Source organism: Dama dama, chromosome 4 (genome assembly GCF_033118175.1).
Source record: "Dama dama isolate Ldn47 chromosome 4, ASM3311817v1, whole genome shotgun sequence".
NCBI classification, from domain to species: Eukaryota; Metazoa; Chordata; class Mammalia; order Artiodactyla; family Cervidae; genus Dama; species Dama dama.
Window position 1 is genome coordinate 48,182,710 of NC_083684.1, and position 27,324 is coordinate 48,210,033.

The 27,324-nt window shown below is 42.2% G+C and overlaps 1 protein-coding gene across 5 annotated transcripts in view; it reads right to left on the reverse strand.

Moving 5' to 3' along the window:
- Positions 1-2,276: 2,276 nt before the first annotated feature.
- CEP89 (centrosomal protein 89) overlaps positions 2,277-27,324 on the reverse strand; it is a 70,012-nt gene continuing 44,964 nt past the window's right edge. For 4 of the 5 annotated variants that reach the window (XM_061138948.1, XM_061138947.1, XM_061138950.1 and 1 more), the window contains 5 exons: positions 18,043-18,210; positions 17,385-17,526; positions 16,378-16,467; positions 10,591-10,760; positions 2,277-5,581 (listed from right to left, as the gene is read on the reverse strand). In XM_061138948.1, coding sequence (XP_060994931.1) covers positions 5,341-5,581; positions 10,591-10,760; positions 16,378-16,467; positions 17,385-17,526; positions 18,043-18,210 — 811 coding nt within the window. In that variant the 3' untranslated portion in view covers positions 2,277-5,340. Of the gene's footprint in view, positions 5,582-10,541; positions 10,761-16,377; positions 16,468-17,384; positions 17,527-18,042; positions 18,211-27,324 lie in introns of all 5 variants that reach the window. The other variant, XM_061138949.1, reaches the window with a different exon arrangement.

Here is a 27,324-nt window from a genome sequence, read left to right on the forward strand (position 1 = left end):
GCTTTAAATGGTAAGAGCCGTATAGGGCAGGATTCTGGTAAAGAAACAAACCAAAAGCTTGAACATAGGGAACCTCAGTCCATTTCCCATTTTGTGATAGTAAAGATCGAATTGTGAGATATTATTATAATTTAGGGGCCCATTTTTCAGGCCATTTTTCTCCATTTCCCAGCTAATACAAAGGTCAGGCACTGCTACAGTAAGATTTAAGTTTCTCCTTTCTTGGCCTTTCTGTGTTAAAAAATATCCAGTTCCTAAGAACACACTCCAGGGGTGTTTCTTCTGGCTTTGAAGGGGACCGTCCCATGTCGAGTAACCTGCAACCGAGAACAGAGTGCTCCTAGAAGTGTAATCCAGCGTCCTAGATACCTTTAGGAGGCATCGGAAGGGGTTCAGAGCATCCCTGCGGTTCTCTTCGATCTTATTGCTTGACGGGGTGTTGAGCATCTTCTGCTCCCCCATTGAATCATGGTCAGACGTTTCTCTGGCCCCCTTGATACCCTGTGCAAGGTGCCCAACTCAGCACCGCTGAAGGACTTTTGAGCCAGTATAGACTGGTTGCCAGGGCTTGGCTTAGGAAGGAATCCCTTGCCCGGAAAATCCCAAGGACAGAGTAACCTGGCAGGCTACATACAGTCCATGGGTCACAGACTCAGACACAACTGTGCATGCACACACATACACTTTGTTTATAGAGTTTATGTCCTGTGATAAGTCTCCCTACATTGGGGTGTATTCCTTGAGACTGAGCATCTATGACATTCATAATTTGGGCCTTTGGGGGTGGCCAGCCCAATAGGCTGTCCATAGCAGTATGGAGGTTGCCAAGGCCTGGAGTAAGGGAGGGGTGTGTTCTGATAGATGCAAAGAGAAACGCTTGCAGAAACTGGAGTTGGACGATCAGAAAATGGCATGGGGTTCCGGGCTTGAGGGCCAAGAGTGGGAAAATCCTCATAGTAGATTTCTGGGCATTGAGTGAGGTGGGAAACTAGACAGCAGAAAAATCCAAAATCCTTTGCCCTGTCTCGCAGCTAAGACAGAAGTGGGTACCATCTGACAGTTCTGTCTGACACGGGCAGCGCTGGGGTTGACGGTGGTAGGGTCGCAGTGTAGGAATGTTATCCAGGAAACGCTTTCCTTAAAGGGTGCAGAGATCTGAGGTGAGAAAGAAACCTGGTTGTGTTAGGGAAGTGGAAGAAAAAGGCACAGTGGAGGGTCCCATGTGGGACAGAGAGAAGGAGCGTGAGAGAGGGAGAGGAAGAGACACAAAAGACGCCTTGGGTTCCCAGGACTGAAGCTCACTGGGGCTGTGAAGGGCACCATGGGTGTGTGACTCTTGGGCAGATGCAGCCAAGGGGAGAGTGGGGAGAGAGGAGACAGGGCTGAGGACGCAGCATGTAAGGGTGAGCCCAGCGTCCCCGAATCCACGGGCAGTGGCGGTGTCCGGCGGGAGATGCCAGGGTGTGTGGGGCCAGATGGGGGGCTTCAGCAGCTGAGGCCGTAACTGCTGGAGCGGGGCAGAGCGTCAGGGGCTGCGCTGCCCTCGAGGCGGGAGAACGTGGGGTCCAGGAGGAGTTTCTTGTGCGGATGGAGGACACCTGAGGAGTCTTTACTGCTGATGGGAAAGCCTTGGAGAGACAGAAAAGTTGCCCAGAGTGACCTAAAGGTCCGCACCTAGGAGTGGACAGTCTTCCCGGATGGAGCTGACCCCCCACCCACTAAGCCCAGCTGCCTGAGGAGTGAAGGAGGTGACAGTCACCCAGCTGGCGCGGGCAAGCGGGTCTGTCCTGGACAGCTCCCTGGCTGGTGGGAGCAGGGCTGGGAGCCTGGGAGCCCTGGGGAGCTGGCCTGAGGCTCCCCCCACTCTTCCCTTTTCTCCCTGCCTCTCTCCTTCTCTCCCTTTCCCTTTCTCTGACCCGAAGTCACAAATTGCCTGCTAGCTTAGTTTTGCTTTTCACATTAACATCTAGACAGCACTGTCCAAGGGAAATATAACGGAGCCACCTATGGGATTTACAGTTCTCTAGCGGTTGTATTTTTTAAAAAGTAAAACAAGCAAAAACCCAAACAAGGACTTCCCTGGTGGTTGGGTGGTTGAGAAGCAGCCTCCCAATGCAAGGGGACACAGATTCAATCCCTGGTCCGGGAAGATTCTACACGCCTCAGAGCAATTAAGCCTGCAACGGGGAGAGACCACCGCAAAGAGAAACCTGCACACCCCAACTAAGACCCAGCACAGCCAAAAAAAAAAAAAAAAAAAAAAATCACAGGTGAAGTCAATTTTAGTAACATTTTATTTAACCCAATATATACAAAATGTTATCTTGACATAAAACCAATATAAAAATTAGATAATTTTACATTTTTTTTCATAGTAAGACTTCAAAATCCTGTGTATATTTTATGGTTGTATAATAGAATATCTCAATTCAGGTACTAGATTTTCATCAGAAATACTTGGCCTATATCTCAATTTCATAAAATTTACATTTGAAAAGGCAGGTTCACATACCCACGGGCTCCAGCACACAACATCAGTTTCCCTGTGATGGTCTGAGACCCTGCTGGTCTGGAAGCCCGTGGCTCTGGGCTCTGTCCTGGAGCTTTTCTGAGCACCTAGCCCACTCTGTAATGATGTCTGCCTTTGTCACTGCTACTGTCCTCAACAAAGTGCACATAGTTAAGTACCCACAGCATATTTGCTGAATAAATATATTTACATCAAAATTTAAAAAACCCAGAATCTCCCTCTCTCCTTAGATGATGCACTGGTCTACAAAGACGTAAGCTGTTGGAAAAGAGTGGGTCTTTCCCATGCTTCTCAGTGGTTGAGGGGCAAAGGCTTTTGATCCCATCGCCCCTCTGCACAGAACAACTGGGAAACAGGACAGCCCCCCGCATCCCGACCTGCTGTCACACCAAACTCACACCCACACCCACGCTTGCCCCCTCTCCACTCAGTCCTGGCTTCCCCAGGGCTGCTTTAAAATAGCGCCAAAGGTGGCAGGGCTCACTTGGGTCCCTGGGTCATGTTTTCTGTTTGCCGTGGGTTACTTTCACCCTGAACAGGACCTTTCTAGCGCCCCATAAAGACTCACCAGGACCAAGAGAGAATGGGACCACTTCCTGCTCAGTCAGGCCTCACTGGCCACCCCAAGCTCCAACCCCAGCCCATCTGCCCCTCTCCACCTCCTGAGACCCCATTCATCCTGCAAGGCTGGGGTGTTCCAGCTCAAGGCTGGGCTTTCTGCCTCTCAGCTGCATTGTCTTTCACCACCTTGCCTGCTTTGCCCTCCTTTGCATCCCAGACTCCGAGTTCACCTGCTCATTTGATACGGCACCCAGTGGGAGGCTGGCAGAGCCCAAGTGCCGCCGCTGCTGGACAGTGATGAGATCCAGAGGTCACTGAACTTGCAAAGTATATTTGTAACATGTGATAAAGCAGAAATATAAAAAAATTCACTTAGGGAATAAAATGTTCTCCCTGAAGGCAGGAAGAAGACAGGGATACAAACATGGTCCTCTAGGTGACAGGACAACAGCATTGTCCCACAGACAATCTACCTCCTGAGCATTGATCTGGAGGCTCTTGGGGCTGCTGCTGCCTGTCAGCCTATCTACAGATTACTGGATGGTTGGCACAAATCCCCTTGAAATAACAGCAAAATTATGTGCTAGGTCATCTCCTAGGAGACGATACATAGTTTTATATCCTGGTGAGTCTTTCTATCACCTATAAAATGAAAATAAATTAGAATTCTTTTATACTGTTGAACAAGCTTAATAAAATGTAAAAGAACCTCACTACAACTGACTCAAATTCACTCTTTTTTTGTAGTTGAGTAATAATGTTCCATTGTCTAAATGTACCACATCTTTATCCATTCATCTGTTGATGGACATCCAGGTTGCTTCCATGTCCTGGCTAAACAGCGCTGCTATGAACGCTGGGGTACATGAGAGAATAGAGCCTGTTATACAGAGTGAAGTCAGAAAAAGAAAAACAAACATTGTATATTAATGCATATATATGGAATCTAGAAAAATAGCATTGATGAGCTTATTTGCAGGGAAGGAATGGAGACGCGGGCATAGAGAACGGACTTGTGGACACAGTCGGGGAAGGAGAGGGTGGGATGGATTGAGAAAGTAGCGCTGATATACATACACTAGCAGGTGTAAGACAGAGAGCTCGTGGGAAGCTGCGGGGTAACCCCAGGGGCTCCGCCTCGCGCTCTGTGATGACCTAGAGGGGTGGGGAGGGCCGGGAAGGGGCAGGAGGCTCAAGAGAGACAGGGGATATATATATATGTAATCATGGCCGATTCTTGCTGTTGTAGAGCAAAAACCAACACAACACTGTAAAGCAATTATCCTCCAATTTGAAAAAATTTTTAAGTGTAAAAGAAAAATGATTTTCTATTTCAACTTCCCACTGAGCAACCAAAGAGCGCAGGCGCAATTTATACAGGACCAGGGGCCAACTGCGGGGGCGGGGTGTCTGTCTGCCCACCTGAAACCACACAGGCCTTAGCTGTCAGGGGTTTAGTAAAAGGATGTGACAGGACTCTACCCTCATACACTGTTTAGGATCTCCTGCAGCCTTTGACCAGCATGCCGGGGACCAGCAGCCCCAGACGGCTGGCATTACCACCAGGATGTCCTGGGAACGGTCCGAGAGGCCGGGGTGATCCAGCTGAGGAGGCGGCACAGGGCAGGGTGGGAGCAGGGCCCAGCATCCTTCTCGGAGGTGACGGTGGGGCAGGGACCCCCCGCCCCCACATCGTGCTCAAAGTCAAGGCTGTCAAACGAGGAGGGAGGCGACATGGCCCCAGGAAAATGACCTTCCCAGGAGGATAGAGAAGGGCTGGTGGGGAGACAGCAGCACAGATTTTGTACAACTTCATGGGGCATGCAGACCAGCCCTGTCTTTTGCCAAATAATAAAATACCACCCAGCGTGAATGCACAGGTCTCATCGCTGCTGCTTCCATCCAAGGCTCAGTCAGTTAAACTGACCCATCGAGGGCCGGCTGAGCGCTGGGCCTGCCTGCCCTTCCCCTGGAGACCAGCCAGCTTTGCCAGGTTGCCTGTGAGCCTGAGCAGTGGGTCTCAGCGGAGCAGTGGAGTCCAGCTCAGTGGCAATAGAGTCAGAGGGTGTGTACTGGCTAAATATAGCTCAGCAGCACATTTTTAAAATAGAGAAAAATGTAAAAACCTGGGTTAAATTTCTGAGACCATTTATTTCTTCTGGACCCTGAGGAGGAGAGACCTGCGGGGGTGGGTGGGATCTGCACCCCTCCCCCTGTCCTGGGTAAGGCGGAGCCCTCCCCCAGGGGCCCTAGCCCGGGGGCTCCCGCAGGCCCTGCAGGGTGGTGGGCGGTGGCTTCATGTCACAGTAGCTGAAGCAGCAGGCATCCAGCAGGTCGTGCTGAGAGGTAACATCCAGGCAGCGGTCCTCGGAAGCTCTGGTGTTCTCCCTGGGGCCTGTCCTCTCCAGCGTGGCCTGGAGAAGTTCTCGGATCCTCTGGTTTTCCTTGGACGTGGACTCCCACACAACCTCCAGCTCACCTTCCACTTCTCTGAGAGAAATAAGCAATACAATGAAAATGTTTAAAATAACACAATTTAATAAATACTTACAGAGCCCATAAGAAAAAGTCACAAGAACCCAAATGCAAGAATGATTAATGTCAGAGAACAGAGCCCATTGTGTGTGGGTTCTGAAGCAGAGACTCCCAGTGTTGAAAGAAACCAGAAGTGCTCTGCAAACCAAACAAAATACAAAGGCGCAGGCTGAAAATGACGTCTTAGCTCTCTTCTGTTTTGCCCTCTCCTGTTTTCCTTTATTTTGGCACCAGGGCACACACCCTCTGTTCTCTGTGGCATTAATGTACAACAATAACACGTAACAACTCCAGAGGCTGACCTATCAGCATGGGCCTGCAGGCCTCTTCTGTGTCCCCTCTGCCTGTCCCCACTGTGACCCGGCCAGCACTCAGGTGCCTTCCATAGCTCCATCCACAGAGCCACTGATGGGCCCGGACAGAGAGTGAGCGGGGAGCAAGGAGGGGACTATGGGGAGCGGGGATCACGGCCCAGGACACAGTGAAGACCGGCCCAGACTGTGTGCCAGGAGGGCGAGTGTCCAGAGGGATCCAAGGCTGCTGAAAAATGGGAAATCCTGAGCCAGGGCTCTGTGACGGGCCCCGTGTGGGGGGCACACAGGGCACACATGTCCTCAGAGGGCTGCGGCCCACCGAGGGGGCAGGCCAGACAGCAGCCACCATCTCCCGGGAGCCCCTCGGGGAGGGAAAAGCAAGCCTTGGCCTTGGAGGAGGAGCAGACCTCGGGGAGGACAGCACGGCTGGGGAGGTGGCTCCTTCACAGACACTGCCAGCTGGTTATGCAAAATGCTACAAACTGGGTTGTCGGGTGGACTTAGCTCTGCTGTCTAGAGAGGAGGACACCAACTTCCAGTAGAGGGGGCATGGGTTTGACTCCTGGTTGGGGAGCTAAGATCTCACATGCACAGCCAAACAACAAACAAAAAAAATAAAAATAAGAAGAGGAGGGCACGAAGATTCAGGGAGGCCAGTGACACGCCCACTCAAGGTCATTTTCCTTGTGAACTGTTGCTCCTTCCAAAGCCCATGATGGTGAGTGCTGGGTACTATTTAATTAAACTATGTATAAAAATTCCGAGGCTTCTGTTTTCAGACAAAACACCCAAATGTTTGCTACATCATGATAATGTACAGCTAAACTCAAAATAAAGTGAGAAGGAAATTTCTAAGGGCAGAAAAAAAAATATGAAGATTAAACTGAAGCAGAGGCAGGCAAACAAAATGCTGATATTGCTTTGAGGACAAAAGCCCATGCTCTATAGAAACCCCAATTCCAAAGAAAGGAGACGAGTCTTGGGCCCATGCAAACTGGGTGCAACAGAAAATCCCAGGGCTGACTCACATCCACGTTTCTCTCCTCTTCTTCCTAGTGACACTCAACTGTGTAACCCAGAATTATGCAGGTAAGTGGAGATAGGTGAAGCACCCTCAGAGGAAGGATGGTTGGGTGGAAAAATCTGCCAGTCTTCAAAAGAAAGCTGCTCTGAGAGGCTCCTTGGGGGCTGTAGTCACTGATTTGTTCTCAAATGAACGTGGGCTTCGAATCTACATTGCTCCCCACTGTAAAGCATTCCCAGACCCTGACTGGAGTGAACCAAAAGTAAAAAGGCATTTTTGAGGCAATCAGGGAAAAAACTCAATGGAAGAGTTAAAAGTACATTAGATAAAACCAGAGGCAGAATTAATGAAGTGGAATATTGAGCAGAGGAAATCACCCAGAATGCAGCTCAGAAAAATATACGTTAAGAAGTTAAACATTAATTATAAATGTAATAATGGTATTGAGAATTTTTTTTTTTTGGCTGAGTCGCATGGCTTGCAGGATCTTAGTTCCACAACTAGGGACTGAAGCCACAGTGAATGACGAAGTCCTAACCATTAGACCGTCAGGAAATTCTCTGTGAATATCTTAAAAATCTTTTTGTATTAAAAAAAGAAAAAAGCACTACAGTAGATTTTTTTAAAATAATAAACTTAAAGTGACTGCAGGTTTGAAAGGACTCTCTGGCACCAAGAGAAGCAAATGCAAACCTTTTCTGGAGAAAAACATCCTCAATCCAGATCCCCAGGACTCCACAGAGTAAATTCAACCATTCATGGGTTCATAGTAAAAAAAATTACAGTACAGAGAATGAAATAAGCCACATAGGGCAAGAGTCAACAAGACCCCCAAATTCCAGATAAAGAAGCTGGCACAGAATATAAAATAACTATGAATAAAATGTTAAATGAAATAGAAGATGTACTAAAGATAAGCAAAGATCAAGGATTTATTTTAAAAATCCCTAGGGAGATTTTCAAAGGAACCAAACAGGACTTCTGAAATTGAAATATACAGTTGTTGAAATAAAAATTCTCAGTCTGGGTTAAACACACACTGAACAAAACTAAAGAAAAAACTAGTAAATAGAAATATTGTGGAGAATTACCCAGAGTGTAGACCCCCCTCCAAAATACCCCAAGGAGATAGAAAATGTAAAAGATAAGACACATGGAAGACTCAATAAGGAGGTATAACATACATTTAATCTGAGTTCCAGAAGGAAATCTAGAAACAATACGGGGAAAAAGACTTATTTCAAGAAATAATGACTGAAAAATTTCAAGAAGTAATGAAAGGCACAAAATCACAGATATAGAGAATAACTTATACCAAGTAGTTGAGTAAAACAAACTCATAGTTAAACACAATGGAGGGGACTTCACTGGTGGTCCATTGGCTGAGACTCTGTGTTCCTAACGCAGGGGACCCATTTGATCCCCGGTCAGGGAACTAGACCCTGCATGCCACAACAAAGATCGAAGATCCTCCATGCCACAGCTAGGACTCGGTGCAGCCATATAAATAAATAAATATTCTAAAAACTCAACACAGTGGAGCTGCAGACTATAAGAGTCAAGAGGAATTCTTAAAGGAGGCAAGAGATACAATGATCATCTAGTTTTAACAATGACAAAAAAGACTTTTCAGCAGTAATAATGAAACAGAGGAGACAGTGAAACATGCTGAGAGAAAAGACTGTTGAGGTAGAATCCAGCTTCCAGCAAACATCAGCTCAGAACAATGAGGCCAAAATGCAGACACTGTCAGATAAACAAAAACTAAGAAAGCTTACTGTCACACTAAAGAAACTTCTAAAGTATGTACTTTAGGAAGGAGAAAAATACTCTAAGAAACAGGGTTTTTGATGCAGAAAAGAATAATAAGTAAAGAAACTGATAAACTGTGGGTGGAACAAAATAAACAACTCTATTAAAACTAGTAATATGCAGTTTCTGGGGGTAAAATGATATAAAATAGGTCTTTTCTTTTCACCTTCATATATCTGTACTTACATGTAATGACAAGAGATAAAAATAAAAAATAGCATATACACTGAGTGGGGAAATAATTAGAGTGTTAGATCTTGCATTTGGTGGTAGAAATGTAGAGGCGCTGATTAATTTTAGATTTTTTTTAATGTTAAGTACCCATAGTGAAATTTCAAAGGAAACCACTAAAAGAATAAAAATAGAATATCTAATTTTTGAACCATTAAAGGGCAAAAAAATAGAATAAGGGAAAAGGTATAAAACAAAGTTCCATTTTATTAATGCAATTCTAAACCACTTGTCTGGCAAGAAACATGGTATCAATCCAACTTTTACAAAATGACCATTCATGGTGGTAAGAACTTCTGTGACTATAGAAAACCTGTTAGATAACAGTTTACTCTGCCTGGCATTAAAAAGCATCTGGTTGACAGAAAATAAACAGCTGTCTGCATTCTGCTTGGTATCTATCTAATACACAGATTCTATCATAACTTGAAGTCACGTCTGAGTGTCATGCTTTCTCTCCATGCATCAGTTTATGTTCCAGTCTGTCAAAGACAACACAGCCATTCTGAAAAGGCCAACTTAAATGTGAACCCAAACTACTTGAGGGGACTGCCACGTTCACCTTCACAAAACGTGCGCTATTTCCCAGGGTTGGTTTTCAACACACGGGCAATACCTCCTCTGTCACATGAGGAGCCAGACAGAATATGATATGCCCATAATCTTCCGACTGTGATCTTACAAAAAGGGAAGAATCTGAAATTTCAAGGTTCTCAAAAATGAGAATGTAATAGCAGAAATAAAATATTTAATCGAAAAAATTTAAAGTCTCCCAAGAAGGTGGAATAAAATAAAAATATTAAAGAGATGGAAAAGAGGGGGAGAGGGGAAGGACAATGACAGGACTGGATTGATTTAGGAAGTCCAGTATTCAGATTAGCAAGAATTTTTAAAGGCGGGATAAAAGAAAGTGAAGACCTGGGATCTAACATACAGCATGGACACTATAGTTAACAGTTTTGTGTATCTGAAAGTTGCTAAGAGAGTAGATCTTAAATGTTCTCACCACCACCACAAAAAATGATAATTATGTGATGTGAAGGCTATGTTAACCTTATTATGATAATCATTTTACAGTATATATGTATATCAAACCATCACACTGTATACCTTAAACTTATACAAGGTTATATGTCAATTACTAGAGGAAATCTTTTAAAAGAAAAAAAAAAAAAGAAAATGGAGGAGCAAATAAACAACAAGGTCAGGATTTCCCTAGTGGCTGAGTGGTTAACATTCCTCCTGTCAATGAAGGAGACACACAGGTTTGATGCCTGGTCTGGAAAGACCCCACCTGCTGCAAGGCAACTGGGCCTGTGAGCCACAACTACTGAGCCCTAAAGCCCATGCTCCACAGCAAGGGCGAGAAGCCCACGCACCGCAACCAAGACCCAGAGCCGCCAAGAAGAAAAAAATATTTCACTAAAGCAAGACCAACATTAAAATCAGGTAAAACTAAAATGTAAAAACAAAAATAAGCAATCAAATGAACAAAAAAAAAACAAGCCCAGAGCATTTTACTGGAAAATCTTACCAAACATTCAGAAATCACAAACATCACCCGGGGGCTGGGGTGGCCAGACCTTTTCTGCTGCAGCGCCTTGTCCAGGACATCCTGCTTGTCCAGGAGAATCCGATGGAGGTGCCTCATCTCCTGCTGGTACTGAGCTGACTTGCTAGCAAAGTCCTCCTGCTGCTCTGTCAGATGATGACTCATGTCACCCAGCTGCAGCGCCATCTGCTTCTTGTACCCCTGGGGAGGAGGGTGGACGCAGTGAGGGGGTGCTGCCTGGGGCCCAGGGGGCTGGATTTGTGGACATGCCCCCTCCCCACTGCTGGGCCTAGCAGAGCCCCTGAACTGAGTAACCCCTGGGCAGGTCTCACCTGGGAGGGCAAGGTGGATCACAAAAGTCATCACAAAGTAATAAAAGAATTTCAACTATATTAAAAAGAATTTCTGACTTGTACCATGCCTAGTTTTTTACATGCTACAAATAAAAATTAAAACAGAAAGGCCTGGCAAGGACTGTCATACTCTGCTGGTAAACAGATGACTGAGATAAAAGCCTGATTCACTTATTTTCCTTCTTACATATTTATTGTTTAGTATTTAAGGTTAATAGATTTTCCACTGAGCATTTCCAAAACTGCTGCCACATAGATTTTAACTTTGTAGTTCAACTACGAAGATTTAATTTTGTAGTTAGATTCACAGAAGATTCAGTTCTCATTAGAAATTATGACATCCAAGAACCTACTATAGTATGACGCAAGAAACTCAAACAGGGGCTCTGTGACAATCTAGAAGGGTGGGATGGGGAGGGAGGTGGGAGCGGGGTTCAAGCGGGAGGGGACATATGTACACCTGTGGCTGATTCATGTTTAAATCCAGCAGAAAACAACAAAATTCTGTAAAGCAATTATCCTTCAATTAAAAAATAACTTAAAAAAAAAAGAACCTACTGTATAGCACAGGGAACTCTATTTAATACTCAGTAATGACCGATATAGGAAAAGAATCTAAAAGAGGGTGTGTGTGTGTGTGTGTGTGTGTGTGTGTGTGTGTGTGTGTGTGTGTGTGTGTATATAACTGACTCACTTTGGTGTATACCTGAAACTAACACAACACTGTAAATCAACTACACTCCAATAACAAAATTCTAAAAAAAAGAAATTATGACATTCAATTTATACATCTTCTCTGACCCAAGAGTCATTAGTTTACTGCAGTTTTTACATGTCCAGGTAAAAGAAGATTTTTCACTCTCATTTTATTTATTAATTTCTGGTATTCATTTTTTTGGTCAACAGATATCTATCTTATTTCTACTTTGGAAGCTTACTGAAACTAATTTTTGGTAGCCAATCTATAATCAATTTTTGTGACTGTTCTATATATATCTATATATACGGGCTTCCCAAGTGGTTCCAATGGTAAAGAACCTGCCTGCCAATGCAGGAGACATAAGAAATGTGGGTTTGACCCCTGGGTCAGGAAGATCCCTTGGAGGATGGCATGGCAACCCACTCCAGTATTCTTGCCTGCAGAATCCCATGGACAGAAGAGCCTGGCAGACTACAGTCCATAGGGTTGCAGAGTCAGACACAACTGAAGTGACTTAGCACACATGCACATAGGTATATACACATAAATATACCTTATAGATTATGCTGTAAAATTCTATACGTTTACTCTCATATAACATTGTGATCTGTCTTGGACTGAGAGACGTGGATTAAAGCTCCACTAAGCTTCCATTTCCCCTTGTACCTCCTGTAGTTTATAAGTTTTGGTGTTATTTAGTACATAAACATTCATAACTACTATCTATATCTACATATCTTAAATTTTTTTTGATGGGGACCATTTTTAAAGTCTTTTATTGAATTTGTTACAATATAGCTTCTGTTTGGTTTTTTAGCCCTAAAGCACGTAAGATTTTAGCTTTCCAACCAGGGGAACCCGAACCCCCTTCATTGGAAAGGGAAAGTCTTTTCTACCGGACAACAGGGAAGTCCCAATAACTACTATTATTAATTATAGTCTTTAGCATTATTAAGACCTCCCCCCCCCCACTTTTTTCCCTTTGTTTGGTTTCATTTAGTGCTTTGGCTCAAATTTTCTCTTAGCAGATGTAAAGATCACAGCTTGGCTTTTTTCTTGTTTGCATAAATCTGTATTATCTTCACTCATCCTTTTAATCTTTCTGAAGTACTGTTCCTTATTGTCTCTTGGCTCTAGCATGTAAATAGTGTTTTGCTTACTTTAATAGGTAAATTAAGCTCATTTATATTTTCTTATACGGCAGATTTATTTGGTCTTAGTTTTATGTTTTATTGTTTTATCTACACACATTTTTAAAGACTTTAATGTAGTTTCTATTTTCTCTGCTCTTTTTTGCTGTTGTAATTTGGTATTTAGGTATGAACCTCTTTTGATTCTTGTAGTTACTTTTATTTTCATGTCTTTATATTACACGTCCTTAGTCCTCTCACTTATTGAAAGTAACATAATGTTGGCTCCGAACAATTTTTTCTTCACTCTTCCCCTATTTACATATGCTAAGCTCTTCCTACTTGATTTTTATCTTTATTTTTGTAAAGACATTATTTTCTACTTTTGCTTATTTTTTCCATTACGCTCCTCACACTATTTATTTTTCAGACTTTTTATTTTGTATTGGGGTATAGCCTATTAACAATGTTGTGATAATTTCAGGTGACTAGCAGAAGGGCCTCAGCCACACACACACATGTATCCACTCTCCCCAGATTTCGCTCCCACCCAGGCTGTCACACAGCACTGAGCAGAGTCCCTGTGTCACACAGGAGGCCCTTTCTGGGGACCCAATTTACACACAGCAGTGTGTGCAGGCAACTGGTTTTTCTCTGTGAGTCTCTGTTTTGTAAGTGCGTCTGATCGTTTCCTCTTAAGATTCCACATATAAGGGATGTCACAGGATATTAATCCTCCTCTGCCCGACTTGCTTCACTCAGTATGACACTCTCTAGGGCCATTCATGCTGTTTACCTAGTTTTGGCTGTGTGGGTCTTCACTGCTGCATCTGGGCTCTCTCCAGTTGCGGCAAGCGGCAAACTCTCTAGTTACAGCGCTCAGGCCTCTCACTGGGGTGCTTCTCTTGTTGTGGCACGAGGGCTCCAGAGCGTGGGTACTTGCAGCCTGGCTTAGTTGCCCCGTAGCATGTGGAGTCTTCCGGGACCAGGGAAACTTGTGTCCCCTGCATAGGCGGGTGGATTCTTAACCACTGGACCACCAGGGAAGTCCTTGATTTTTCATCTTTAAACCATATACTTTGACCTCTTAGTTATTACAGATAAAGCAACCAGCAAGTTCATTCTATTTTCTCTCTTTCTTCCCCATTCACCTATCACTTTTTCCTTGCTTGTATTATTTCTACATTGTCAGGTTGTATTACGTCTACATTTTATTGCATCAGCCTTATGCCTGCTTTCTAAAAGTCTTAATTCACGGTTAAATATATTCTTTCCTCATGAGCAGTACTTTTCTGAAATTTGCCCAATTATTTCTTGGCTGAACTCAAGTTGATTGATCCTTAGGAAAGGTTTATGAGAAAAAAAAAAAAAAATGTCCCCAGAATTCTTACATGGTCAAAACTATCTGTGAGCAGCCTGGCTGAGTGTAACATCCTTGAGTATTCATAGATAGAATTCCACTGCTCTCTGGCATACAGTGTTGCTGTTGAGAAGTATGAAGTCAACATGACTTTTTTTATGTCTTGATCTTCTGCCTGGGTGTCCAAGGTATTTTTTTTTCTCCTTCTTTTTTTTTTCTTTTTTTTTTTGGTCATGTCAAGCAGCTTTGGATCTTACTTTCCCAAGCAGGGATTGAACCTGAGCCCCCTGAAGTGGAAATGCAGAGTCCTAACCACTGGGCAGCCAGGGAATTTTTCTTTATCTTGAAGTCACAGGTCTTGGTTTCAATTTTCTAGGTCCATCCTGGGTCAGTTTTCCTTTCAAGACATAGATTCAACTCTTGATTTATGTCAGAAAAGTTTACAAAAATTGCAGCAATGTCTTTTTCAATCCATCTCCCAGAATTATGGAAATAAAAAAACAAACAAATGGGACCTATTTTAACTCAAAAGGTTTTGCACAGCAAAGGAAGCAATAAAATGAAGACAACCCACAAATTGGGAGAAAATATTCACAAATGATGTGACCACCAAGGGATTAGCCTCCAAAATCTACAAACAGCTCATGATGCTTAACATCATCAAAACAGACAACCCAACCAACAAATGGCCAGAAGACCTAAATAGATATTTCTCCAAAGAAGGCATATAGATGGCCAAGAAGCACAGGAAAAGATGTTCAACACTACTAATCGTTAGAAAAATGCAAGTCAAAACTAAAATGAAATACCACCTCACACCAACCAGAATGGCTATCATCAAAAAATCCACAAATAACAAACGCTGGGAACGGGTGTGGAGAGAATGGAACCCTCCTGCACTGTTGGTGGGAATGTAAATTGGTATAGACACTATGGAGAATAGTATGGAGGTTCCTTAAAAAACTAAAATTAGAGCTACCATGTGACCCTGCAATCCCACTCCTGGGCCCATATCTGGAGAAAAACATGATCCAAAAGGATATATGCACCCCAATGTTCATTGCAGCACCGTTTACAACAGCCAAGATATGTAAGCAACCTAAATGTCCATCGACAGAGGTGTGGATAAAGAAAGTGGTACATATATACAATAGAATATTACTCAGAATGAAATAATGTCATTTGCAGCAACATGGATGGACCTAGAGAGTATCATATGGAATCAAGTACGTCAGACAGAGAAGGAGAAATATCGTATGACATGCCTTATATGTGGAATCTAAAAAGAAATGGTACAAATTAACTTAAAAAATGGAAAGAGGCTCCCAGACTTAGGGACGAACTCACGGTTGCCTGGACACACTGCTAGACGTGAAATGGATAACCAATAAGGACCTACTTACAGCAAGCACATGGAACTCTCCTCGATGTTATGTGGCAGCCGGGGTGGGAGGGGAGTGTGGGGGAGAATGGATACATGGATATGTGTGGCTGAGTCCCTTCACTGCTCAACTGAAACTATCACATTATTAATTGGCTATAGCCCGACACAGAATAAAAAGTTAAAAAAGAAAAAAACAAACAGATCAAGAAAATGCCAGAGGAGAGCCGAAGATGCAGAGGATTTACTGGTTCTGAAACATCAGCACTCGGGGGCATGGTGGACCAATGTGGGATGGTGGAGAGGTCAGGGACAAAGGTGGGGCTTGTATTAAGGATGTAGGCGTACCTGAGGAATGATGGCGCTATTGAAAACAGATGGCCAGAGCAGATTATTGTTACAGCAATGGTGGAAAAATAAATTGAGCTGGTGGGTTAGGTTCTGATGAGAAATGGTACAGAACCCATTAGCCAGATTATTTTGCAGGTCTAGATGATGGTAAACTCCGAAACTACAGCCATTAGGCTGTTAGCACTGGAGAGTGGCTGAAAAATGCGCACAAATTGATTTTAGAAGTCCAAATGTTCATCCCATGAGATCCTAAACTCCCAGTCCTTTACAAAGGAAACTACTGAGCAGATTTTAAAATAAAGTTAGTTGTATAAGAGGATATTCACTGAAATGTTATACAGTAGTAAAAGTATAAAAATTTTTTAAAGTTTAGGAATTCTTAAAAAACTTTTAAGAATTACTGTTTCTGCCCGAGAAACCAAAACTGCTTTACTCTGTGGACAATTAGTGATACAAGTATGCAAAATGGGTCATTTTCTTAAACACGGAAATCTGACCCCAGGTAGCCAGTTCCCACGTGAAACTGCCTAAATGCCTGCATACCTTCATTTTCTCTTTCAATCTTCCCAAGCGAATACTGCATTCTGTGATTCTGTTGAGAGCTCCGTGGTTCTCACTTTCCAAACATTTAGTCTATGGAGTAAAGCAAAATGAAAAACAACAAAGGGTTCTTAGTTTAATAGAAAATTTAAAATATTAAAACATTCTTCTGCTAAGAGTATTGTTACAAAGAGTATTACCATCCTGCCACTTCCCATCTCCAGATTCCTAACCCCTGTGTGAAGGCTATGGGCAGAACTTGGACCAATAGCTGAGGAGGGGAAGAGCCAAGAATGGCATGCTGGGCGCCCCTCCTGGACCCAATGGAAAATCCAAATCCCTCAAACAAGGGGCATGTAAACTTTCAGCATCTTTTCTATTCCCGGGGAATATACCATTCCTTCCATCACATCCAAGGAGTAAGTGCCAAGATGCAAATAAACTTCTCACTTGACTATCTGAGTAATTAACAAAATTAAGGATAACAAGATGAAAGCACAATGCCATTCTCCAAACCAAATGTGACAGGCAGTAGATCCAAGAGGGATGTCACTAAAGTGGGATGATATAGATGAATACCCAGATGGGACATAAACTTCTACATATTATAAATTAACTGTTTCAAATGGTAAAAAAAAATTTTTAAGTAAAGGTGAGCATTCCTTCTAAGGTAGTATAATAGTGTCAACTGATTTTCTAGAAAGTTAAACTAAGACCCAGGTAGTAAAACTTGCCACAAGTCACATGGAAAACCCATCCTAAAGGTAGGATTGGAAATGAAGATGCCAGTATCAATAAAGGAAGATATAAGGGGCTCTCACAAGGCCCAGTTCAGGGTAGAGTAGGGCTGAGTACTCCTGTTGTAGCTGCCTCCTTGTGCCCCTTTAAACTGTGTCACTGGGAGGAACTCTATTGAACACATATAGAATTCTTTTTTTTTAAACCTGATTTTTAAAGTATTTATTTGACTGTGCCAGGTTCTCAGTTGTGGTACATGCGAGGAAACTTACCAAAAACATAAGATTGTCACGTTCCTGGGTTACATTCTCTGCTAGGCCAACAAGATTTGCCAGGTATTGGTTAGCAGACATTTCATTCTCCATGGCTTTTTCCACCTGCTTTTTGAGGACATCAATTTTCTTTTGAGACCTCCTAGAGAGTTCCCCCAAATGGTGGAATAAAAAAATTTATTAGCCTGCATGGCCAGGGCACAGTGAATATCTGTATTATAAAAACAGCAAGTATGTGAGCATTTAAGTGTATTCTTCATCAACCTAAATCTTCCATGAAGTTTCAACGTGAGAATAGATACCTGAATTTAATTTTAAAGGAAGCATAACTATTGATTTCAAGCCAACAGAAATTGCAAAATGTTTAACACAAGTAACAGGCTAATACATAATATTATATTAGTTTTTTGACTTGTGTTCTTTAAAAGGTATTTGTGAAGAAGAAATCCCGTAATCCCTGGATTAGACTTTTGGGAAACAATAAAGAACTTAAAGAAATTTCAGATTCTTAAGAGTCATCATTATAACGTTGGTCATATTTTATATTTTGATATTTAATAACCTCATTTATCCCCTTCCATTTCATTGCCAATATGAGAAAAAAAGATAAAGAATATGAAATGGAATATTCAATGGTCTTTTTTTAACTTAAACCCACCTATTTATTTTCTGTGCCTTTTCGAGCTCAGCTTCCAGTGCCTTGTTTTTAGCTGTCAGATTTTTCTTCTCTAAGAGCAGGCTCTTTTTCTGCACTTGCAGGGCTGCCAGCTTTTCCATCAACTCTTCCATCTCAGCATTTTCTTTCTCTTCTTCTTTCTGCAACTGGCTGATGGACAAAAATATCACAAGCTTGCACCCAATACAGTGAGGTTAAATGAGGTAGCCACTGCCAGGCAGCCTCGGTGGGTCCTTGGGAGGCCTCTGTGGGAACAGCCTCAGGCAGCCCCTGGGGGAGTTGGTGGGGAGCTCCTGGAGGGCAGCAGAGAGGGCCTGCCTGTGGACACACCCATGTGATGGTAATGATCTCATCCCTTTTTCTGCTCACAATTTTTGTTCATGTCTCTGTGTATGTATATAAATATACTTAAAGGAAATCAATCCGGAATATTCACTGGAAGGACTGATGCTGAAGTTGAAGCTCCAATACTTTGGCCACCTGATGTGAACGAAGAGCCAACTCATTGGAAAAGACCCTGATGCTGGGAAAGACTGAAGGCAGGACGAGAAGGGGATGACAGAGGATGAGACGGTTGGATGGCATCACCGACTTAACGGACGTGAGTTTGAGCAAACTCCAGAAGCCTGGCGTGCTAACAGTCCATGGGGTCACAAAAGACACAATTCAGCAACTGAACAACAACAACAAATACTCCACTCCTTTCAGAAAGAATTTAACACAGCTCTTTTTTTAACATAGTTATAACTGCCCCTCCCTCAAATCCTAAGGCTAAAACAAATTTTATTTCAGACTAAAATAATTGTTTTTCTGATAAAACAAACAAACAATAAAACAAGGAGGGCATACAAATAGTATATAATTCTGGCACAATGATGCTTGAGAGAAGAGTTGTTCCTTCACTGGTTTCCTGGCTCAATTTTCCTGAAATAACCGAGAACGAATAGGGATGGCCACACACCCAGAGGCTGCCCAGCATGCTGAGAGATGGGGTCTCTCTGGGTACCACGGAGTCTCTTTGGGTACCACGTGGGGCTTACTGCCTGGCTGGCTGGTTAGTGAACAAGCCTCACACTGCATGTTTGGGGTCTGCCTCACTTGCCACACAAGTTCAATGACTTCAGCCTGAGTTGGCTCCCTAAACAGTCAGTAATTTTCTAAATAGTTTCCACTTTTCCACTGTTTTCTAGTTGACTAATTTTAGTTAGTCAAAGAGCAGAGGACACACCTGGACAAAAGCCACAGAACTGAGGTTTGAATTAAACTCACCTTTTATCTTTTTCTTTGCTATTTTTTTTAAATAAACTTTTTATTTTAAATTGGAGCAAAGAAGATTAACAATGGGATAGATTCAGGTAGACAGCAAAGGGACACAGCCATACATAGACATGTATCCATTCTCCCCCAGACTCCCGTCCTATCCAGGCTGCCATATAACACGGAGCAGGGTTAGAGTTCCCTGTGCTATAAAGTAGGCCCTTGTTTGCTATCCATCCTAAACACAGCAGTGTGTACATGTTGATTCCAAACTTCCTAACTACCCCTTCCTTCCATCTTTCCCTCTTGGTTCTTTGCTGTTTTTTGTTTGGATTTTAGAAATTTATTTATTTTATTTTGCTCACTTGGTAGCAAAATCAATAAATTCACAAAATCAATAAAAAAGTTCATAATGAAAAGCAACCAAAGACAACAGGAAATGCTGAGAAAGTGCTGGTGGGCGTACACAGCTACCTCAGAGAACAATATGTCAAAATCTAAAACATGCATTTACTCTATGGCCAAACAATGCCATCTCTACCTATATATTTAGGAAAACTGATTAATCCGCACAAGAAAGTTTACTGGGGGCATTGTTTAATGGAACAAACTTAGAAACAAGTAAAATGTAGCATTTCATATGGAGAACATCTGTAAACTGAATGGGAAAAAACTCCAAAAGCCAAAAAAAAAAATGAACTTGGCATTCTTTACCCAGTGAAATTATCAATAACGCTTAATGATTTTTCCAATAAAAGTACTGTGAATCTTTCTATTCCTATTTGTAAGTAAGGCTTTGTTAATAGTACCTCCCTTCCTCCTTTTCTTTTTTTTTTCAGGGGGGAGGGCGGGGAGGGGTTCTTCTTCAAAATGTCATTTTCTATATATTTATTCCTGCAAAGAAATATGATCAAAATTTTTAGAAAATATTTTTTATTTGGCTGCACAGGAGTCTTAGTTGTGGCATGCAGGATCTTTAGTTGAGGCATGTGGGATCTAGTTCCCTGACCAGGGATTGAACCTGGGCCCCCTGCATTGGGAGTGCAGTCTTAGTCACTGGACCATCAGGGAAGTCCCCTGTAATTAACTTTTTATAAATTGTTTCTACCAACTTTGCAAGAGTTCACTATTATTTATTTTTAACTGAAGTATAGTTGATTCGTAACATGTTAATTGTTGCTCTACAGCAAAATGACTCAGACATATGTGTGTGTGTGTGTGTGTGTGTGTGTGTGTACACACACACATTCTTTTTCACATTCTTTCCGTTATGCCTTATGACAGGATATTGAGTACAGTTCCCTGTGCTATGCAGCAGGACCTTGTTTATCCATTCTGTAAATAGAAGATGCATCTGAAACCCCAAACTTAAATCCACCCCTCTTCCACTCCCTTCCCCCTCGGCAACCACCAGTCTGCTTTCTACGTCTGTGATTCTGTTTTGGTTTCATGTGAGAGGTTCATGCTATGTTTTAGATTCCACGTATAAGTGATATCATATGGTATGTATCTTTCTTTCTACTTCACTTATCCAGTTGCATCCATGTTGCTGCAAATGGAGTTATTTTGTTCATTTTTATGACTGAATAGTAGTCCCCTGCATTAGGTTGGCACAAAAGTAATTGTGGCTTTGTATTGCTGAATTTTGCCATTTGATATCGAAATACATTCTTAAATGTGGTTATGTTCTACATCATTTTGATGTGCATTTCTTGCTTTACGTTTTTTGCTAATGACTTATTACTTGCTGTTTGTTTTAAATTTATTATAGACCACAGAAGTGACATTAGAAAAAAAGCAAATTCGAGCTATTTTCTCATTTGCATTCAAAATGGGTCACAAAAAGCAAGAGAGACAACTCACAACATCAACAATGCATTTGGCCCAGGAGCTGCTAACGAAAGTACAATGCAGTAGTGGTTCAAGAAGTTTTGCAAAGGAGACAATGGCCTTGAAGATGAGGAGTGCAGTGGCCAGCCATCGGAAGTTGACAACAAACAACAGAAAGCGTCATCAAAGCTGATCCTCTTACAACTACACAAGGAGTTGCTGAAGAACTCAACATCGACCATTCTGCAGCTATTCAGCATTTGAAGCATATTAGAAAGGTGAAAAAACCTGGTAAGTGGGTGTCTTGTGAGCTGACCGAAAATTTTAAAAAATGGTTGTTTTGAAGTGTCATCGTCTTTTACTCCACGCAACAACAATGAACTATTTCTCGATTGGACTGTGATGAAAAGTGGATTTTACAGGCAACCAGTGATGACCAGCTCAGTGGTTGGACTGAGAAGAAACTCCAAAGCACTTCCCAAAGCCAAACTTGCACCAAAAACAGCTCACGGCTACTGTCTGGTGGTCTGCTACCTGTCTGATCCACTACAGCTTTCTGAATCCCAGCGAAATCATTACATCTGAGAACTACGCTCAGCAAATCGATGCTGCTGCTGCTGCTAAGTCACTTCAGTCACGTCTGACTCTGTGCGACCCCATAGACAGCAGCCCACCAGGCTCCGCCGTCCCTGGGACTCTCCAGGCAAGAACACTGAAGTGGATTGCCACTTCCTTCTCCAATGTATGAAAGTGAAAAGTGAAAGTGAAGTCGCTCAGTCATGTCCGACTCTGCAATGCACTGAAAACTGCAATGCCTGCAGCCAGCACTGGTCAAAAGAAACAGCCTAATTCTCCTCCACAACAATGTCTAACCACACGTCACACAACTGACACCTCAAAAGCTGAACGAATTGGACTACAAAGTTTTGATTCATCTGCCATATTCACCTGACCTCTCTTGCCAACCGATTACCACTTCTTCAAGTATCTTGACAACTTTTTGGAAGGAAAACGCTTCCACAACTAGCAGGAAATGCTTTCCAGGAGTTCGTTGCATTCTGCACGGATTTTTATGCTACAGGAAAAAACTTATTTCTCATTGGCAAAAATGTGTTGATTTTAATGGTTCCTATTTTTGATAAATAAAGATGTGTTTGAGCCTAGTTATGATGATTTAAAATTCACAATCTGAAACCACAATTATGTTTGCACCAACCTAATACATATGTACTGCCTCATTTTTATCCATTCACCTGTTGATGGACATTTAGGTTGTTTCAATGTCTTGGATGTTGTGAATAGTGCTGCTCTGAACATAGGGGTGCATGTATCTTTTTGAATTATAGTTTTGTCTGGATACATGCCCAGGAGTGGGATAGCTGGATCATATGGTAATTCTATTTTTAGTTTTCTGAGGAACTTCCATGTTTTCCACAGTGGCTAAACCAACTTACATTGCCACCAACAGGGTAGAAGGTTTCCCTTTCTCCACACCCTCTCCAGCATTTGTCACTTGTAGAATTTTTGATGACAGCCATTCTGACCAGCATGAGGTGATACCTCACTGTAGTTTCGATTTGTACTTCTCAAAATTAGCAATGTTGAACAAGGTCTCATGTGAATATTGGCTATCTGTATGTCTTCTTGAGAAACGTCTCTTTAGGTCTTCTGCCTGTTTTTTCAATTGGTTTTCGTTGTTGTTGTTTTTGCTATTGAGATGTATCAGCTATTCATTTATTCTGGAAATTAAACCTTTGTTGGTCACATCATTTGCAAATATTTTCTCCCATTCTGTAGACTGTCTTTTCATTTTGCTTATGGGTCTGCCTCGGTGGCTCAGTAGTAACAAATCCCCCTGCAATGCAGGAGATGCAGGTTTGATTCCTGGGTCCGAAGATCCCCTGAAGGAGGGCATGGCAACCCACTCCAGTATTGTCTGGAGAATCCCATGGACAGAGAAGCCTGGCAGGCTACAGTCCGTGGGGTTGCAAAGAGTTGGACAGGACTGAAGCAACTGAGCATGCATGCATGGTTTCCTTTGTTGTGGTAAAGCCTGAAAGTTTGATTAGGTCTTATTTATTTTTGTTTTGATTTCTATTGCCTTTGGGAGACTGATCTAAGAAAACACTGGAACGATTTATGTTGGAGAATGTTTTACCTAAATTCTCATCCAGGAGTTTTATGGTGTCACATCTTATGTTTAAGTCCTTAAGCCATTTTGAGTTTTTCTTTTTAAAAAAAAATTTATTTTTAATTGGAAGGTAATTGCTTTACAGAATTTTATTGTTTTCTGTCAAACCTCAACATGAATCAGCCATAGGTTCACAGTTTGTATATGGTGAGAGAGTGTGTTCTAACTTCATTGATTTATGTGTGGCTGTCCACCTTATCACCACCACTTGCTGAAGAGCCCATGTTTTCTCTACTGCATATTCTTGCCTCCTCTGTCGAAGGTGTGTGAAGTGAACTGTAGGTGTGTGGGTTTATTTCTGGGGTCTCTGTTCTTTTCCACCGATTCATGTCTTTTTCTCTGCCAGTACCACGCTGTATTTATTTATTTTTGGCTGTGCCAGGTCTTTGTTGCTGTGTGCGGGCTTTCTCTAGTTGTGGTGAGTAGGCTTCTCATTGCAGTGGCTTCTTATTGCAGAATATGGGTGCGCAGGCTTCAGCACTTGCAGCCCTAGAATGCAGGCTCAGTAGTTGTGGCACATGGTCTTAATTGCCCCATGGCATGTGAGATCTTCCAAGACCAGGGGTCGAAACCATATCCCCGGCATTGGCGGTGGATTCGTAACCAACAGACCACCAGGGAAGTCTCTACCATGCTGTTTTGATTACTGCAGTGCAAAAATCCATGATTATTTCTAATGATATATTTGTAATTTGTTTTCTATATATGGAATTATATCATCTATGAATAATGACACTATGATCTCCTTCTTCCCAAACTTTGTAACTTTTTTCTTGCCATGTGCACTAGTTTCCATTTCATAACCAATGTTGTTGTTGTTTAGAAATGGTTATCAGAGGGCATCTTCGTCTTGTCTCCAGTCTCAACAGGAAAGCGTACAACATTTCACCACTAACAGTGACATTTACTATAGTTTTATTTTTTAATAGAACCATTAAGGAAGTTCATATCTATTACTAATACTGTTTTTAGAGGCTTTTTTTTTTTTTCTTGTTTTAAGGGCTTCCTTTGTGGCTCAGCTGGTAAAGAATCTGCCTGCAACGAGGGAGACCTGGGTTTGATCCTGGGTTGGGAAGATCCCCTGGAGAAGGGAACGGCTACCCACTCCAGAATTCTGGCCTGGAGAATCCCATGGACTCTATGGGGTCGCAAAGAGTAGGACATGAGTGAGTGATTTTCACTTTCATTTTAGAGTTTTTACATCTAGATGCATGAGTGAAAATGAAATGTAACTTTCCTTTCTTAAACCATCACTGTTGGCTTTTGGCATCAAGATTGTATTTATCTCAGAAAATGAATTATAGAGCATTAACTCTTCTTTTGTTCTTGAAGAAGGGTTTTTATGAGACTGGAATTATTTCCTCCTTGAATATTTACAGAGTTCTCTCATGAAGGTGTTTAAAGTCTGTAGTTTTCTTCAAGGGAAGATCTTTGGATTCAATTTCTTTAATGACCAAAGGAATATTCAGGTATTCTTTTTCTTTATAAGTCAGTTTTGACAAGCTATATTTCTCAAGGAATGTGACCATTTCATCTAAATTTCCAAATGTGTTGATGTGAATGAACTTTTTTCTGAGTGCAACATCCCTGTTAACACCTGCTGCCACTGAAGTCCTCTGAAGGAAACCATCCTGGCATAACCCAGGTATTGTCTTCAGTTGGGGAAGATTCTCAGATATCCTATCTCCAACTACTACTTCTGATTAAATATATCCCCCCATACTGCCTCCTGTCTCCAATCTAGTGGTACCTCAACCTCTGAACACTCTTATGTCCTCCTGAGTTTTTAAAAAAATTTTCTGGAGGATTTAAACCAATTTAAATTAATTTTTTATTAATTTGGCTGCTCCAGGTCTTAGTTGTGACATGGGAGATCTTTAGTTGCGGCATGCAAACTCTTTGTTGAGGCATGTGGGATCTAGTTTCCTGACCAGGGATTGAATCCAGGCTCCCTCCACTGGGGGGCGTGAAGTCTTAACCACTGGACCACCAGGGAAGTCCACCCTGAACTATGTTTCACCTGAACATATTTCAGTTCCCTATGGTAGGTATGCCCATCCACTGACTTTGTAATTCATTGTATTTTTCAGTTCTAAAAATTCTATTCCTTCCTTTTCAATCCCACTATTGTCACGTTTTATAGTTCTCTGAAGACTATTTGGAGCTTGTCTTTCTTTCTTAAAGCACAATAGCTGCTTTAGAGTCTTTGATAATTCTAATATCTGGACTTCATATCGTTATTTGTTATTTTTTTCTACTGGTTCCGAGTCACTGTCTGTCTGGCTTTCTCTACGTCCTGGATACTTCCCTTGAAACATTTTTAGAAGAGGCCTTCCTTCAGAGAGGACTGACGGCTGGTTACTTCTTGTTTACCTGACCTGGGGATGTAGCCCTTAGGGTCCCAGCTTACTATTCACTTGTGGATGATGGACGTGTCTCGTCCTGAGTCTTTTTCATTCACATGCTGGGTTCTGTGGGTCCTTTCAATCAAGGGCTTCAGAGATCTGGAGATGCCTTTCAACTATTAATACCTCCCTTTCTATTTTCTTTAATCTCTTTGAGATTCCTGATGATCTGAGGCTGGGCCTCTTAGATAGGTCTTCCGTCTATTACGTTTTCTCTCCACTCCCAACTGTTTGTTTCCTGCTGTTCTGAGTGAATACACAAATTTATCTTTCAGTCCTTCTACTGATTTAAAAAAAAAAAAATTCTGGTAATCATTAAAAATTTTTCTTATTTAATGATTACACTTTTTTGCCATGGCATTTTATCCTTTTAAACTCTCCTTGGGAGTTCCTTGGTGGCCTAGTGGTTGGGATTCTGGGCTTTCACTGCTGTGGCCCAGGTTCAATCCCTGGTCTGGGAGCTAAGATCCCACAAGCTGCACAATGCAGCCAAAAAACTCTTAGTTCTCTGTATTATCTCAGTTCCCTTTGCTGTGAGTCTCTCTGCTTATCTAGGTCTCTCTCCACTGTAATTTCTTCCTCTTATATCCAATGCTTCAACACACCTAGTAATCTGTTCTTACTTTAGGATGAAAAAGTGAGTATTTGGTATGTGTTATACAAGGAGATTGTCCTTCTGGGGCCTCCCTGAGCAGGCATATTACTCACTGACTGCTGGCCAGGACTCTGTCTCTGTAGGTGGGTTATGTGAATAGTCAGCTTCACTTTAGGATCCAGGGCCCCCATGCCCTTTATAAGACTTGCCTGTTGGGAGGGGGGATCGGGATGGGGAATACGTGTAAATCTATGGCTGATTCATATCAGTGTATGACAAAACCCACTGAAATGTTGTGAAGTAATTAGCCTCCAACTAATAAAAAAATAAATAAATAAATAAATAAAATAAAATAAAAAGCAGAGACATCACTTTGCCTACAAAGGTAAAAAAAAAAAAAAAAAAAAAAGACTTGCCTTTTACAGACACCACTAGTCATCGCAAACCTCAGCTCTCCCCCAAAGAGTTTGCTAAATTTCTTTAGCCAGGTGGGTTGACATCTGATTTCTCATCGCCCCTGCTGAGTAGGCTCAAGCTTTCTAAGCAACAATAAAAGCACAGAGTAATCTAAGCTTCAGGGTGTAACCAGCTGTCTAGCTCTAAGTCAACAGGATAGTTCACTAGGAAAATAAGCTTCTGCTGTTCCCTATGTCATGGTTCTTTCCAGGCACGGCTGCCAATAGGTAGAACAAGACAATGTGGCAAGTCACTTCAGGTTAATGAACTGCACTGCCTTCAGCAGGACAGAACAACACACAGGCACCTGACCTAGAAGCTCACCAGGCAAGGTCCAACTTAAAACCCTTTTCTATAAAAATTAAAATCTTTTCTTCATGATCTCACCTTTGCCTTAGGTGGAACCCTTCCCAACTTCTCAGACTCAGCCTCACTGTAGGAGCGAGCTCAACAGCTGCTCTGCTGCTAATTACTAATTCCTCTTTCATCTGTGGTCCCTCTCTATCATGACAGGAGCCTGGAAAGGGTAC